Source organism: Schistocerca gregaria, chromosome 2 (assembly GCF_023897955.1).
Source record: "Schistocerca gregaria isolate iqSchGreg1 chromosome 2, iqSchGreg1.2, whole genome shotgun sequence".
Lineage (NCBI taxonomy): Eukaryota > Metazoa > Arthropoda > Insecta > Orthoptera > Acrididae > Schistocerca > Schistocerca gregaria.
In genome coordinates this window covers 506,243,720-506,259,906 of record NC_064921.1, presented here as the reverse complement: position 1 = coordinate 506,259,906, position 16,187 = coordinate 506,243,720, and the positions used below count along the sequence as shown (strand labels likewise).

The 16,187-nt window shown below is 38.7% G+C and overlaps 1 protein-coding gene across 1 annotated transcript in view; it reads left to right on the top strand.

Moving 5' to 3' along the window:
* LOC126328907 (cytoplasmic dynein 2 heavy chain 1) overlaps nucleotides 1–16,187 on the top strand; it is a 906,666-nt gene that overhangs the window by 513,197 nt on the left and 377,282 nt on the right. The window contains exon 40 of the mRNA XM_049996078.1: nucleotides 11,209–11,387. Within this exon, the coding sequence (XP_049852035.1) occupies nucleotides 11,209–11,387 (179 nt within the window). The remainder of the gene's footprint in view (nucleotides 1–11,208; nucleotides 11,388–16,187) is intronic.

Here is a 16,187-nt window from a genome sequence, read left to right as displayed (position 1 = left end):
CGAATCTGCTCCAGTCCTGAATCCCTCGACCATTACACCAACAACCTGAAAACAGCTTTCGCATCCCGCAACTACCCTCCCGACCTGGTACAGAAGCAGATAACCAGAGCCACTTCCTCATCCCCTCAAACCCAGAACCTCTCACAGAAGAACCCCAAAAGTGCCCCACTTGTGACAGAATACTTCCCGGGACTGGATCAGACCTTGAATGTGGCTCTCCAGCAGGGATACGACTTCCTAAAATCCTGCCCCGAAATGAGATCCATCCTTCATGAAATCCTCCCCACTCCACCAAGAGTGTCTTTCCGCCGTCCACCTAACCTTCGTAACCTCTTGGTTCATCCTTATGAAATCCCCAAACCACCTTCCCTACCCTCTGGCTCCTACCCTTGCAACTCCCCCGGTGTAAAACCTGTCCTATGCACCCTCCCACCACCACCTACTCCAGTCCTGTAACCCGGAAGGTGTACACGATCAAAGGGAGAGCCACGTGTAAAAGCACCCACGTGATTTACCAACTGATGTGCCTGCACTGTGACGCTTTCTATGTGGGAATGACCAGCAACAAACTGTCCATTCGCATGAATGGGCACAGGCAGACAGTGTTTGTTGTTAATGAGGATCACCCTGTGGCTAAACATGCCTTGATGCACGGCCAGCACATCTTGGCACAGTGTTACACCGTCCGAGTTATCTGGATACTTCCCACCAACACCAACCTATCCGAACTCCGGAGATGGGAACTCGCCCTTCAGTATATCCTCTCTTCTCGATATCCGCCAGGCCTCAACCTCCGCTAATTTCAAGTTGCCGCCGCTCATACCTCACCCGTCTTTCAACAACTTCTTTGCCTCTGTACTTCCGCCTCGACTGACATCTCTGCCCTTACTCTTTGCCTTTAAATATGTCTGCTTGTGTCTGTGTATGTGCGGATGGATATGTGTGTGTGTGTGTGTGTGTGTGTGTGTGTGTGTGTGTGTGTGTGTGTGTGTGTGTGTGTGTGCGAGTGTACACCTGTCCTTTTTTTCCCCTAAGGGAAGTCTTTCCGCTCCCGGGATTGGAATGACTCCTTACCCTCTCCCTTAAAACCCACATCCTTTCGTCTTTCCCTCTCCTTCCTGAAGAAGCAACCATCGGTTGCGAAAGCTAGTAATTCTGTGTGTGTGTTTGTGTGTTTTGTTCATTGTGCCTGTCTGCCGGTGCTTTCCCGCTTGCTAAGTCTTGGAATCTTTGTTCATTGTTCAGTATATCTTCCTGTCTTTCTAAAAAAGTCAACCAGTACCCTTAAAAAGTTGTACGAGTCCCTTAACTTGACTTCTGTTAGCCATAATTTCTTCAGGAATAAATGACCCAAATATTTTGTGTCCTTTGACCTCCAATGCTTCACAGTGGCAGATTGAATGTGGTGCATTTTCCATCCCTTTTACCACACAGTCTGTGTTTAGGGGCCTTTTTATACCTATTGTTTGCAAGTGTTTCCTGAAGCTTCTATGACCAGTCATTAGACTTACCATGAATTTAATTTGGCCAATGTTCAAGTCCAGGATTGCAGCATTTGTCTTAAAACATGGTTTGAGCATCATTGATGTGTCCCATTTTGGTTTTTTGGTTTTAGTCCTATGTTCTGTATGCTGCTTCCTGATCCAGCGACATATTTTAGATTTTATGATAATATTAGTGAAGGTCAAGTCAAGTTTCAATCCAGCAAATGGAGTCATCACCCCTAGTCCTGCGTAGCATATCAGCTTGTTTGATAACACTGACTCCTGAGTGACCAGGAACCCACAGCAGGTTTACTCTGTTGCTTTTCCCTGGCATTGTGCAATGACCTTTGGTCTTATTACAGGGTATGATAGCCTTTTTGTTATCTGAATGAATTTAAATACTAGAATAATTGTAACAACTATGTAGATTCACTCCATGCATACACTGATAATGAATACTGTTTCCAGTTTTCGTAGACAAATTACACTCTCAGGTTGAGGCTGCACTTCGTGCAACCTGGCCCAAGAATTTTCATCTGTTTTAGTGCCTCAGTAAACAAGACTATGTTACCTGAATGGTACTATGGTTCTTCCTTCCACTGCTCCCTTTTTCCTATGGTTACGTAGAAATGTTTTTTGAAGCAGCTGGAAGTTTTTTTCCTCTCTTCAATCTGTATGCTCCTGCTGCTGCCTCTATTGTAACCCAAAGACATAATGGAGGAGTGCCAAATATGATCTCCAACACATCAGTGGGAGTGTAGTTCCATCCATTATGGCTAAGTAAACCAATCTGTGAATCTTCTCAAGCTCCTGACAACTACTTCCTATTCTTCTATATTCCACCATACTCTGGCACTATTAATTATAATAGTTCTTATTGGAGAGGTCAAAATCCAATGAAAATACTTAGTACTAAGACTCTAGTTTTTTACACAGGCCTACCTAGTGCACATAAGAGCAAATTTTGCCTTGTAACATATATTCTTTATGAGAGGAGTCTCTGCTAGTTTCGCATCCGGGGTTATTCGTAGATGCTTGACCATCCCCTATTCTGGAAAATTTTGGTTGAAGAGCGTAATATTCCAGTATATGTCCTGGAGGTGCTTCCTCATGAACAGTACTGCAACAGTTTTCCTGGGACTATGCTTTAGATCAGAGATGCACAGATTTTGGGCTGCTGTTGATCAAATTAAATTGGTGTAAATAATTTTTCTGCAATAAACATGTTTTTATAATTACATTTGAGGTACAGGTTTCAAAAAATTTCTGATCCATTTTTTTGGTTTTCACAAAGCATGAGAATGTTGATAGGCAATTTTCTTAAATAATGTGCTAAAAAATTTGGGTCAGAACATAACTACCAACACAAAAAATCAGTCTGTGACACTGAAATGTCAGACATATACAATGCTTTTTCCTTTACTACAACAGACAACCTGCCTTTTTTATGTATATATATTTGCACCTAGAGGGTTTGAAGTGCCAAAGTGATGGAGGTTTCAGTGTTCCATTATCTGACCATTTCCAGTCCCTTAAGTTATATGCATCTCTTCCTAACTTTTTGACAATGCCTTCACTCAAAAAAAGTTGAAAGTATTCTTCTGGAGAAACAATGACTTATTTCTCTTGCACAGCATCTTCAGTACTTCTGAATACACAATCTGGCAGAAGAAAGAAGTGGCCAACAACTGGGTAGACTACTTGCTCTTCTTTAACATTCACAGGAGCTGTGTTGCACAGTCCAAAGCAAAGCTTTCCAATTGGTATATAATTTATCCTTTTTCCTGAACAGCCATAGCAGAACAGTTCAATTTAATTGCTGATAGCTACAAACTGAAAAGTTGTCACGCACTTACACATTGCAGATGAAATTTTGTGTGATCTTTTACAGCGAACTGTCTGGAACCAAGTTAAGACTGTCATATTTTTCTTGTTTTAGGTGCCATCAAACTACCAAAATTTAAGCTGTTAATTTATAAGCACACAGCTGTCTAGCATAATATGCTGCTTAATCAGGAAGTTTTGTTAGTATAATTTTCTTCTGGCAGTGAAAGGAAGACATCACAGCATTAGAATCCTCAGTTTATAGTAACTTTACAAATACCTTAGCGTATAACAGCATACACTCTCAGTTTTCTAATTAAAAGGTTTTTATCTTCATGAGAAAGAGTTGAAATCTTCACTCTTCTTTCCAGTCACAGACACACTGAAACAAACCAGTTCTGGAAGACTTAAAACTTATATTTGGTCACAAATATTTGCAAAAATAGTATTTTATCTTCATTTCTTCTTTCTCTGTTTGATGTTAAAGTTTCAAACAATTGATTAAGTGTAGGTCTACCAAAGCTCCCTTACTCTAAGACCAGAAGAAAGGTATTTCTTATTAGATTTGTGCCTATAATAGTGTGAATCAATAGGCTACAGTTTATCAGTAAATTTCTTAACAACTTATCTTCTTCCACAGAACTTCTTTTACTATGTGCCTCCCCGTCCTTTTCCTCTAGGAGATGTAGCACTCAATAAATGTTGTTTGCATTGGATTTGAATCCTGTCTTTCTTAATGCCAGAACAGAAGAGAAGGTTTCCTGACATACTTGAATCAATGTTTAATTACTGCTTATTGGACTCACTTTCAGGAAGTACTTCATGCTGTAAGGCTCATTGTTTCTCTCATTAATGTCTTGCCTTTTTTGTTTTGTTTTTGTGGCTGTTGGAGTATCACACTCAAGTGTAGGAATTTTTACATAGAATCACCTTTCATTGCAAAATGAACCCAATCACATGCCTAATATGAATATATGTCTCTTTCATTTTTTAAATATCAAAGTTATTTTATTGAAGAATGAAAAACCGTCACTTAGCACGAACACACTTCCCTAATAATGCATGTGCTCATCCAGTCTCTTTTAACAGTTACATTTGTTTCATATTCACTGAAGCAACCATTGCTACATTTCCATATTAATTAAACAGATGATCATTGATCATGGAAGCACTTTCTCTTAAATTCTACTAACAATATGTTTCTTCATGATAGTTACTGATTCTCAAACACTATGTCTCAACCATAAATCTCTCAGCTAATCCTGTGCACCTTTCTGGGAAATAACTGGATTACTGAACTACTTCCTTTCTGCAAACTGAACTAACATGTTTAACTATTAATTCCATTTCTACAAAAGTCTGCTCATTACTTATCCATGGTGCAGCAGCATGTGGCCGCTCCTTACAGAAGCTTAACACCAACTCTTCTGCACACACCAGGACTGCATGTGATCACTAGGACTGGGCCATTGTTGTTATTATATGGCAGGGCAATGCACCCTCATAGAAGAGGCTTGCTCTTCTCCAAACATTCCAGAAGGCAGCTATAAGTAAGGAGTAGAATATTGATACATTAAGATAGCAGTACTCCTTACAACAGACACAATATTCCTGCTGCCTTCTTTTTCATGTTTTCATACTAGTTGTTGTTAAATAGTGTCTTGAACTGTGACCTCATCTTGATGTTGTTTTGTTGGGATGCAGTGGAAGTTTTTGTGAAGTCTTATAATGTATTGTATACTGAGCTCACTGGATCATATACAGTATTAAAACATTATGAATTACCTCGAAGGGAACGATCTATTGATACGTAATCAGCATGGCTTCAGAAAACATCGCTCTTGTGCAACGCAGCTAGCTCTTTATTCGCACAAAGTAATGGCCGCTATTGACAGGGGATCTCAAGTTCATTCCGTATTTCTAGATTTCCGGAAAGCTTTTGACACCGTTCCTCACAAGCGACTTCTAATCAAGCTGCGTGTCTATGGGGTATCATCTCAGTTGTGCGACTGGATTCGTGATTTCCTGTTAGGAAGGTCGCAGTTCGTAGTAATAGACAGCAAATCATCGAGTAAAACTGAAGTGATATCAGGTGTTCCCCAGGGAAGCGTCCTGGGACCTCTGCTGTTCCTGATCTATATAAATGACCTGGGTGACAATCTGAGCAGTTCTCTTGGATTGTTCGCAGATGATGCTGTAATTTACCGTCTAGTAAGGTCATCCGAAGACCAGTATCAGTTGCAAAACGATTTAGAAAAGATTGCTGTCTGGTGTGGCAGGTGGCAGTTGACACTAGATAACGAAAAGTGTTAGGTGATCCACATGAGTTCCAAAAGAAATCCGTTGGAATTCGATTACTCGATAAATAGTACAATTCTCAAGGCTGTCAATTCAACGAAGTACCTGGGTGTTAAAATTATGAACAACTTCAGTTGGAAAGACCACATAGATAATATTGTGGGGAAGGCGAGCCAAAGGTTGCGTTTCATTGGCAGAACACTTAGAAGATGCAACAAGTCCACTAAAGAGACAGCTTACGCTACGCTCGTTCGTCCTCTGTTAGAATATTGCTGCGCGGTGTGGGATCCTTACCAGGTGGGATTGACGGAAGACATCGAAAGGGTGCAAAAAAGGGCAGCTCATTTTATATTATCACGTAATAGGGGAGAGATATCATATGCGAATTGGGATGGAAGTCATTACAGCAAAGATGTTTTTCGTCGCGGCGAGATCTTTTTACGAAATTTCAGTCACCAACTTTCTCTTCCGAATGCGAAAATATTTTGTTGAGCCCAACCTACATAGGTAGGAATGATCATCAAAATAAAATAAGAGAAATCAGAGCTCGAACAGAAAGGTTTATGTGTTCGTTTTTCCCGCGCACTGTTAGGGAGTGGAATAGTAGAGAGATAGTATGATTGTGGTTCGATGAACCCTCTGCCAAGCACTTAAATGTGAATTGCAGAGTAGTCATGTAGATGTAGATGTAAAGACACCTTTCTTGTTCATCCAATTTGGTTTATTAGGCAACCTCTTTGACAGATACCTATTACGCTGTCCTCTTTTCCCAAGAATTTGTAACACTAATCTTCTTTCTACCTTTCTTTCTATTTACTTTCTCCACATATTGTAGATAATCCACAAATTGTTACAATGCAGTGAAACCCCTTTAGCATTCCAAACTGTACATAAGTTACACCAGCTTTCTGCCAAATGCTTCACTGCTGGCAACCTGTAACCTTAAATACTATACATTCAATGCTTCTTTGAAAGTGGCAAATCTTTATAAACTTTCAAATAGCACTTCAGTTCTTATCATAAACTGGATGTTGATAGATAACAAACATTACAGAATCATATTTTAACCCTTTCGCTGCAACAGATGTACTCTCTGCATTCTGAGTGGGAGGGGTGCGACTTTTGTGTGCCAAATGTTGGTTGGTGCTTGTGCTAAGAGACTTCAATCTGACCAATATGAAACACACATCACCTGACTTTAAGAAAACAATAAGGCGAAAAAAAATTGGATGTAGGTAAGATATTAAAATTTTACTTGAAATTGAGAGCTGAAGGACATCTTGTTTCATTCTCGAAATACTGATTTTTAGATCCAACAGGTGGTTGCATCCAATGTTCCCAGTTCTGTTCAGGTGGACTTGCTAGCTGTTATGAAATACTTATCATCCAATTTTAAGAAAACTATTAGGCAAAAATAATTGATTTTTGTACATCTTACTCCCTGATATCTTTGCTCCATAAAGGACTAAATTTATTTTCATTGTACATTATAGCTATTGTGCTGCATTTTATTAAGTATGCAGAGGTAAAAATGCATTATGCAAACTTTGTGTATGGTCGATTTTAGCTCACACATTGCAGTGAGTGAAATTTAGGTAAGATACTGATGGATGACTGCATGCATCACAAATCAAGTAATCATAACAATCATCATCATATTTAATAAATGGTTCAAGATATCGAAATGGGGCCTGCGAAGAGGCACTTACATTATATGATAAGTACACTAAACTTTTTTATTCTCTGAGATATGGAAGTAATCTGTCCACAACAATGAGAAATTGGCAGGTCAGGACACATACAGACATCAATAGCACTGTAGGAAAATGCAAGTTGTGTGCCTGTATGTGTCCACAGCACCTGGGGAATGACAGAGCAGTACATTTATACATATCCACAGCAGCCAAAGGGTTAAATTTTCAAAAAAAAGGTTGTTTGGGGATCAGGCAGTTTTTGGAAACAACATTAACAATGTGAGTTTTGGAACCAACAGGAAATAAATAAATAAATAAAATGTGGATATGACATTGTTTTCTACAGATGTAGGTATTTAACATTTAAAATTAATGGGATATGACACGGTTTGGAACATCATGCATTAACTGGATGTTGGACAGGATGGAGTATATTCAGAAATCACTGCCAATTCAGTTCTGACCAAAGGTGGATAAGGCAGTTTTTGGAACCTGGTGCCTCGTTTGTTAAATAAACTGAATATTTGTGAAACAAATGATGTGAACTAATTATGCATCCCTTATGTAATTGTATTGACAAGTTTGCAGCCTAACAAGTGTGTAAAATGCTGCCTTAGATCCTGTTTATGACACTAGTTATACACGATGTTCAGAGTTTGTAGCACCAGTGTTCATGCAAATTTACCAAGTATTGCTATGACTGAAGCATCTGCATATCCTTGGCAAAAATTGTCTTAGCAAACTGCATCCACTGGTGTATAGTGGTCTTGATGCTATGCACTTCTGCAGCTTGAGCTATGGATTCAAAGGTTGTGTTGCTGAAAGTTTCCTCAGTATCTAAGAAGATGCAGAGCACCATTTTCTGAAAGTGTAGTGCTTTTTTTGCCTTCTCAAACAAGTTGGTGAAGTGCTGTTTTGAATGATTTGCCTCATTGATACACATGCTGGTTTTCACATAGAGGAACTTCAGTTAACCTCCCTTCCATAATGAGTACATTAACCAGTTTCTCTAATGCCTTTAGAAGAAAGGAGGGTAGACTGATTGAACTCATCTCATCAGTCATGGTATGATTAGTTTTCATGGAGTTCAGAGTGACAACAATTTTCACTGTCCTCCAAGCATTAGGAATGACTTCTGCAGCTAAACTGACCAAACAGTCTGCATAGGAATCTGTTTAATATGTTTCCTGCTTGTTGCACCATAGCTGGAAAGACACCATCTTAACCTGGTGATTAAAATAGTTGAATTGTTCCCATTGCCTACTGGATTTTCTTGAAACCCACATGTAGCTTAGTAGATTACCATTTGTTACCTGTAAACCAGTACCTCATATGGGCTGAATCTTTGTCTTAATCATATCTGCTAGAGTACATTGGGGTAACTGAGTCTTGAGGAGCACATCCAACCTCTCATGCAATGATCTAGTATACTAACTATCCTTCCTCCTCAGAGTGCCTCATGGATGTGTTGTTGTCCTAGTGAGGATATTGGGAAGTGGCTCTGGCAACTGTGTCTTTCACCTCTTCACTGAATGGCTTCCAGGATGACTGTTTCACTTGGTTACCATACAGACTGTATTTAGTAAAGGCCCTCTTGATGTTTTTCACATGTTACCTTGTTCTTACAAAGTTAAACACGCTTCTTGATTGCTCTCGTTGCAATTCCTGATTTTATTCAACTAAGGTATATTTCTGAAGGTAAGTTCTGTACCCCTATTCAAGATCTCTAGGTTACCCTCCAATAGGTATTAAAGTAGGCACTCACCTTTGCTGTTGACATCACTACTTTCCCATGTAAATTGTGGCCATTGACATCACAACCAACTAGCGGTTGCCTGTTCAGGTACAAGCAGTTGTCTATCAGTCTCATAATTTCCTGTGATGGGTTGAGCACTGCCCTCATTAGGAAGGTATACTGAGACCAATGCTACTTTCCTTGTAGTCCCTTCTTACGTATTTAATTCTGATGGTCACTAAGTCCTTGGAACGGAAGTTCATCATTGACATCAATGAAATTCCATTTTTAAAATAAATGGTTGTTCTGAGTGGTTTTTATATTCCTGGCATAAATCAGCTTCAGCTTACCTCCAGTTCCTCAAGGTCTGATATACCCGCTTTTTACAAGGAGGATCCTTGGATCAAGGCAGTGTTGTTCTCCTGTCTTCCCAGAAGGTGGTTGCCCCCTTACTTTGCTGCAGGTTTATCTGCAACAATTCTAGCCACCAATTTGCCGCCATCATTGTCTTTGATCTCCCTTGCAGGAACCTGTGAGAACCTTCATATTGCCTTCACGATTTTCTCTCCAACTTCTACCAAAGGGGTTGACCAACAGTTCCAAGCTTCTTATGAGTGATCCTCTGGTCCTTTGTGTAGACTTTCTGGTTCTGAACCCATAATTTCTATAACGAAATCTCTGGGGGAATATCTTTGAGTAGTTTTGGCACACAAACTGATATTTTAGTGGTCTTGAACAGTTCTGTTGCTGTGTTGACCAGCAGCTTTGCCTCATCCCCTAAACAAAGATCAGAGCATCCTTATCCAGATAGACCCTCCTGAGTTTGAGGCCTTGACTAGTGTATTTCCCAATTTTTTGAAAAATGGGTCATCTGGACTAACTTGTCCCGCTGAGAAAAGGTGCTAACAAGAGCATAGCCTTGTTGAATAACTGCTACCCAAAAAACCAAGAGTGCAGTACTATGGGTTTGGTTCCTAGTTGCCTGGGTTAGCTTTGCTGGATGTTTTTCACCTGTGAATTGAAAGTAACAGACATTTTGCTCATTCTGTTACTACCTCTGTTAGCAGCAGAAGAGTTCTCTTTACCCTCTTCATTTTGAGTCAGTCTTTGTTGGGGATCTTAGGTTTAAGACTTTTTAGCTCTCTCCATTTGTTCTTAGGAAGCCTTTTCTTTCCTTCCATGTCTCTTTGTTCTGTAAGAAGTTTCCTCCTCTGTGCCCAAGTTATAGCCTTAATGTTGATCTGACCCAGTTTCTCAGCACCACTTTCCACCCAGGGAAATGGTCCCTCCCCCAATCCTTTTGCAGAAACAGTTTCCATTGGCTAAGTGCCCAATATCTGGCTGTTTGAGGTGTTTGAACATCAAGTTCCACAGTGTGTGTGTGTATGTGTGTGTTTCCCACTGTGTTATTCATTTGGTCCCTGGACACTACAGGTGACACATCAGTCTATACCAGCAGAACCCCAGAGTTCACATGGTATCTGTGATGCTCCATTCACTACACTTTGTCATGTGTGGTACACACCTTCAGCAGGGATTGCATCATACCTTGGGTTGGGCGAATTCTTTCGTTTTGGTCCCCCCTTGTTCCATCTGATACATATTTTCATGTGAATTGGATTACCCAAGAGGGTGTACTTATCCCCATTACCTCTGAAAGAATGTGCTTTTGTGAGGGATCAAGCTCCTCAGACAGAAGTAGAAGCACTCATGAGGGGGATTCTGGGCAAACTTTTCTTACAGTTCTTCAGTTAGTTCGCAAACTTTTTGGCCCTTAACCCTTTCCAGTTCAATTGTTTTGCTCACTGTGCTCTTGGTAGTTCTTATTTATTTTGCAATATTGGAAACATGTAAGACATTATCCAACATTGGATCCAGAGTGAAAATAATAATGTAAGATGTAGTTTAACAGAGGATTCAGAAGGATTATTGATACCTTTTCTCCTACAGGGAAAGAAACTTCCTGTTTTAAGAATTACATGGTGGTGTGTGCTCGTTATGTTTCACACATGTAGCTTTTGTCACTTTTCATGTTAGTTTGTGCATTTTATTATTATTATTTTTTTATGAAAGTGATAGTCATGACATTAATTTAAAAAACAATTAAATATTTAAATAACTTTTAATTTTCAGTTTGAGGCATCTGAAAGTAAATTTCTTTTCTCCATTACAGGTATACAGTGGGTGTTACAAAATGGTGAAGCTGTAGTTCCCTTTTCACTAATAGGGTTGGTGAAAAATGGTTTGTCTCACTTAGCAGGTGTTACTAGTAAATCAGAATATGCCCTTTGCCTTGTACGTGGTCTGGGTGGTAATTTGACCTGCAGCAACCGAGAGGTATTTGCAAAAGAGGTAAGAAGTATTCTAATTTTTCATTGTAATGATACTAATTGTATTAATTTTTGTGTCATTAGTCACAAATAGCTTATTGTTTGTGAATGACACTCCTGATTAAAAATTTAGGAGATAAAGAATTACATTGAATGCAAGAAATGTATAGCCTCTCTACTTGAATGTATAGCTTCTCTACTTGAAGATTAGATTTAGAGAGAATCTACTTTTATTTTCTATTTCTAAAATATGTGATTCCTGTTTGGCAGCATTTGTGATGCAATATTATTTTACAGTTTTGATTAAACATTGTCAATGCTTCTTGTAGCGAAACTAAAACTTTATTTTGATAATTAGATTCCACTTGCAGTCAGCCAAACTAACAAAGAATCATGTGTGTAAACTGATTAAGCTGAATTATATTTTTGAGCTCCCAAAATTACACCATTAGAAAATACAAAAGTGAAAAATAACAAATTTGTGTAATAATTGCCCAAGCTGATACAGATTGCACTTGAGAAAGAGATAAAAATGTTATTAATCTTTAGGTTCATTTCATTGTTAATTGACACTTTTGTGTTATACAAATCTTAGCATTTATTATAGTGATTGTTTCTCATCAAATTCTGTAATAGAAAACTACAACATAATTGGACTGTATTGTACCTTAGTATCTTGAACTGTAATAGATTTTAAAAAGGAGAAAAGATTCATAGGTAAAGTGTTTGATCAAGCAAGCTTGGTATATGACTTAAGGCGTATAAAAGTTCCTGGCACAAGTGAGCTTTTATTGTGTTGTGATGTACGTGGTGTAGCTACTGCTTTGAAACTCAAAGTTGGGGTTTATCTCCTGATAGGATGTTTTAATGATGTGTTATTTGTTCAAATATAAATGTAGTCATCCACTTTGCATGTGTTCCTTGGAACTTAAAATACTGAGGCAGTTCCCTTACCTTTCTTCAGCACGTTTTGTCAAGTGTATTACTCATATGGATATGGTGTCTGTTCTTTTAGACATGTTTGAAAGAACAGACACCATTGATGACCTGCAGTCATCTAGAACGAAATATATATTAATACCTTCAGCTGCTGTGTGTGTGTGTGTGTGTGTGTGTGTGTGTGTGTGTGTGTGTGTGTGTGTGTGTGTGTGTGAGGTGTACACTACACTTGGAAAGTAACTGTTAGGTTAGTGCAGTGCTTGTGGCATGCAAATGAGGTCTGTTAAAATAACTCTGCACACTGGATCAGCTGTTTGGTCTGGTCATCCACTGGGGCATGAACAGTCACCAGTAGCTGTTAAAGATGTCACGAAATATTATTTCAGTTTAGCAAAAGAAATGTTATACTGAATACTAGTTAACTGCAGAAGTGATCAGAGTAGGGTCCCAAAATTAAAGATACTCAGTAATGGTTATAACACACGTGTAACGCTTGGAACAGAAAGTTGTCTGAAACCAGGAATAAATAGTAGTCTAATATTAAATTCCATGTTAAATATGTATCACAAGATAGACTGGACACCAATTCTGATGGTTTATTTACTGCCATAATAAACATCTTAATGTCTGTGTATTGTCTAAATACAAGATAACCTGGCTGGAAAATGCAAAATATGTGTACGTTCTCTGATCATGCCATAGTAATAGAAGAATTTAAACCTTCCATCTGTAGACTGAATGATATGTGTTTAGAATAGGAAGTTAGGATGAAGAATCTTGTGTGATTGGAATTAATGTGCTCTATTGTTTGTGAAAATTGTAGCTGCAAGAAGAAGGCAATGTGAATCAGTGAAATGTGTGCCACAAGTTAGGGACATGATTATAAACAAGTGAAAAGAATTACAGAACTATACATGCAGATTGACCATCAGAACTACTGTATTTACTCGAATCTAACCCACACTTTTTTTCTGGTTTTTGTAATCCAAAAAACCATCTGCTGCTTAGAATCGAGTGCAAAGTAAGCGGAAGTTCTGAAAAATGTTGGTAGGTGACGCTACAACTAACTTTTGCATTGAATATATGTAGCACTACACAGGCATGCTTTGCAGGCACAAAGATAAGTACTAGAGCCAAAACCTCTGCGTCAGTAAATAAATTTAAAAAAAAAAGGTGGAAGACGAGCTTTTTTCACCGCCCCGAGTTTTGACCATTGCATTTTCATACATTATCCAACGAAGTAAATACAAATGCCGTATTATTCATCTTCGAATGTGGCAGCATTTCAATGTACTACGAAAATCTGAGTGGCAAGACTGTTTGGGATGTTTGTCAATAAGGCCAACTCTATGTTCTGAATTTTTTCCTACATGTGAGAAGAGATGGTTGCAAATAGGAACTTTTATGAATTGTGAATCAAAGGTAGTATTCTCTTCACCATAAGAATAATACGAATATAAACATTTTGCCATGTATTCTTTCGTGTTTGCTACTATCTCATTTAAATCCTGTCTGCCTAATAAACTATGAAACTAGAGTGAGACAATAGCAAACACGTAAGAATATACATATCATGTCATGTTTATATTCATACTATTCTTATGCCTAATAGTGATACAGTCAGAAATGAAGCACGGCAATTGACTAGATTTTTAAATCTAAGACGACTCTAATTTCTGTGCAGAATGTAATGTGCGAAAGAGGCGTCTGCAAATATTTTCAAACAGAGAAAAATTTTCACTAAACTCTCGTTCAGAACATCTTCTTATCATATGCAGTCTATTATTTGGTTCTTCTTGATCATTATCAAAGTAAGCAGCAAAGAAAACAAATAGCAGTCGGCGCACAAAAGCAAGCCATGCTGCGAGCGGCGGCAGGTCGTAAACACTCATTATCAGAATGCGACAAACAATGCATGACACACTAAAATAATGCATTTTCAGCTTAGAATGACATAAACACCTATAACAAAGCGAACAGCACTTATCAGATCAAAGAAAAATAAGCAATCAATTCAAATGAGACGAAGCACGTGAAAAAGGAAGGGTACCCGTATAAATACGGACGGAGCGCCTGACGCATTGCAATGGCTACCTGGTAAAGCTTACCTGCTAAGCTTACGACTCGAACCAACTACTGTAGCTGTATTGTCATTCATTCGACCTAAATTGTGTCTCATATTACTATGGACCAACTTTGTTTCGATTTGGATGTGCGGCCTAAAACTTTTCTCTCCCCTTGAATTTCAAGTCTCAAATTTAATTCCTTGATTTCGAGTGTCATTTTTCAGGTGCGGCTTATATTCGAGTGCGGCTTAGATTCGACTAAATATGGTAAGTAAGGTGGGAAACTGCCAGTATTACAGTTAAAGCCTCTAGACGTCATGGGACAGAATCACAAACGATGTGGATATGCTGCTGGGGAACACAGTCCCATACAGTTTGTAGGTGTATCCACAGAGCATTAACAGTGATTGGAGGAGGACCAGAATGAACAAATTTCATCTGACCATATCTCAGATATGTTCTATAGACAACATGTCAAGCAGACATGCAGGTCAGGAAGGTACTGGTAGTTGTCATTCCTAGAAGAAGGTTTGCTCATTTCTTGCCACATGTAGATGAGCATGGTCCTACTGAAATATAATTTGTGGAGTTGGGTGCAGGGGGGGAAATATCATGGGTTCCAAAACTTCCCTAATATAGTGGTTACTGTTCAAATTCCCCTCATTGACAGGAGGCAAGACTGTATGTTACAGCCAATGACACACAATTGCATTTTGCTCCCCGACATTTCCCCCTATGTCAGTAACATGCTGTTCAAATTGATGTCATTGTGAGCAGTGCCTCTCTTTCTATAGTGTTTTTAAACTAGAACTTTAATTATGGACACAATTTATGTGTCTAAATATTCCAACCCTACAAATTTCTGATAACTCCTGGAAGATCCTGATAACACAAGAGTACAGATACTGCTTCAGTGCTGAAATTCCTGTCACAACAAGGACACAGTCAAAAGTACTTGAGGGGCATACTTAAGTAAAATCAAAATGGGATGTTACAGGGAGCTAATAAGGAGCTACAGAAATAAGCGCTACAAAATTCAAAAGAACTCAACTCAGTTTAGAAGAAGAGTCACTTTGTTGTGGTGTCTGTTGAATATTAGAGTTTGTTTCCATGATTATTGATATAAACTTTCATGTCTGATTTAGAAGGTCAGAGTACATATTTCAAATAAGGGGCTATTCTCAGAACATGACTGACTCTAAAACTACTGAGCTGAACATGTTGTGGGGTAATTCTGCCAGGCAGTTTATGAATCATATTTTCTACAATATAATAAAAATATTTATTATATACATAGTTGGTAACAATATTGGTAATATGTAGAAACAGATGTTAAGACTGGATTGTAGACTGATTTTTCTATCTGCATGCAACTGAAACAAAATTGAGCCACTGTTGACTTTGCTCTTCTTGCTTATGGATATCTACTTCAGATGTTCCTGTAAATGTAGTGTAGTGCATCCACAATTTTTGTGTGTTGCTATGGTCACAGCAGGTCTGCCACATCAATGGCAATAAGGCTTGGAAGCTAGTGTGAGCCAAAACATCATCATCGTAGAAGCAGGAGGTGGCCTGTCTGTGTGTTATTAAGTGTTGTGGTTTGAACATTACAATACTGAAGCCGCAGTAAAAGAACAAGGCCTTTGTAAGACCGCCAGGCCAGTTAGCAAACCTTCGAATGACGGGTTTGTTATACCGTCCTTATTTAGAAGATGTACATCAGTACAACATGTGAGCTACTAACCAGTATAAATACCTATCATTTGTAGCTGAAGGGGTTCCAGTCTTGCAGCAATCACAAGGAGAGGGTTATGCCA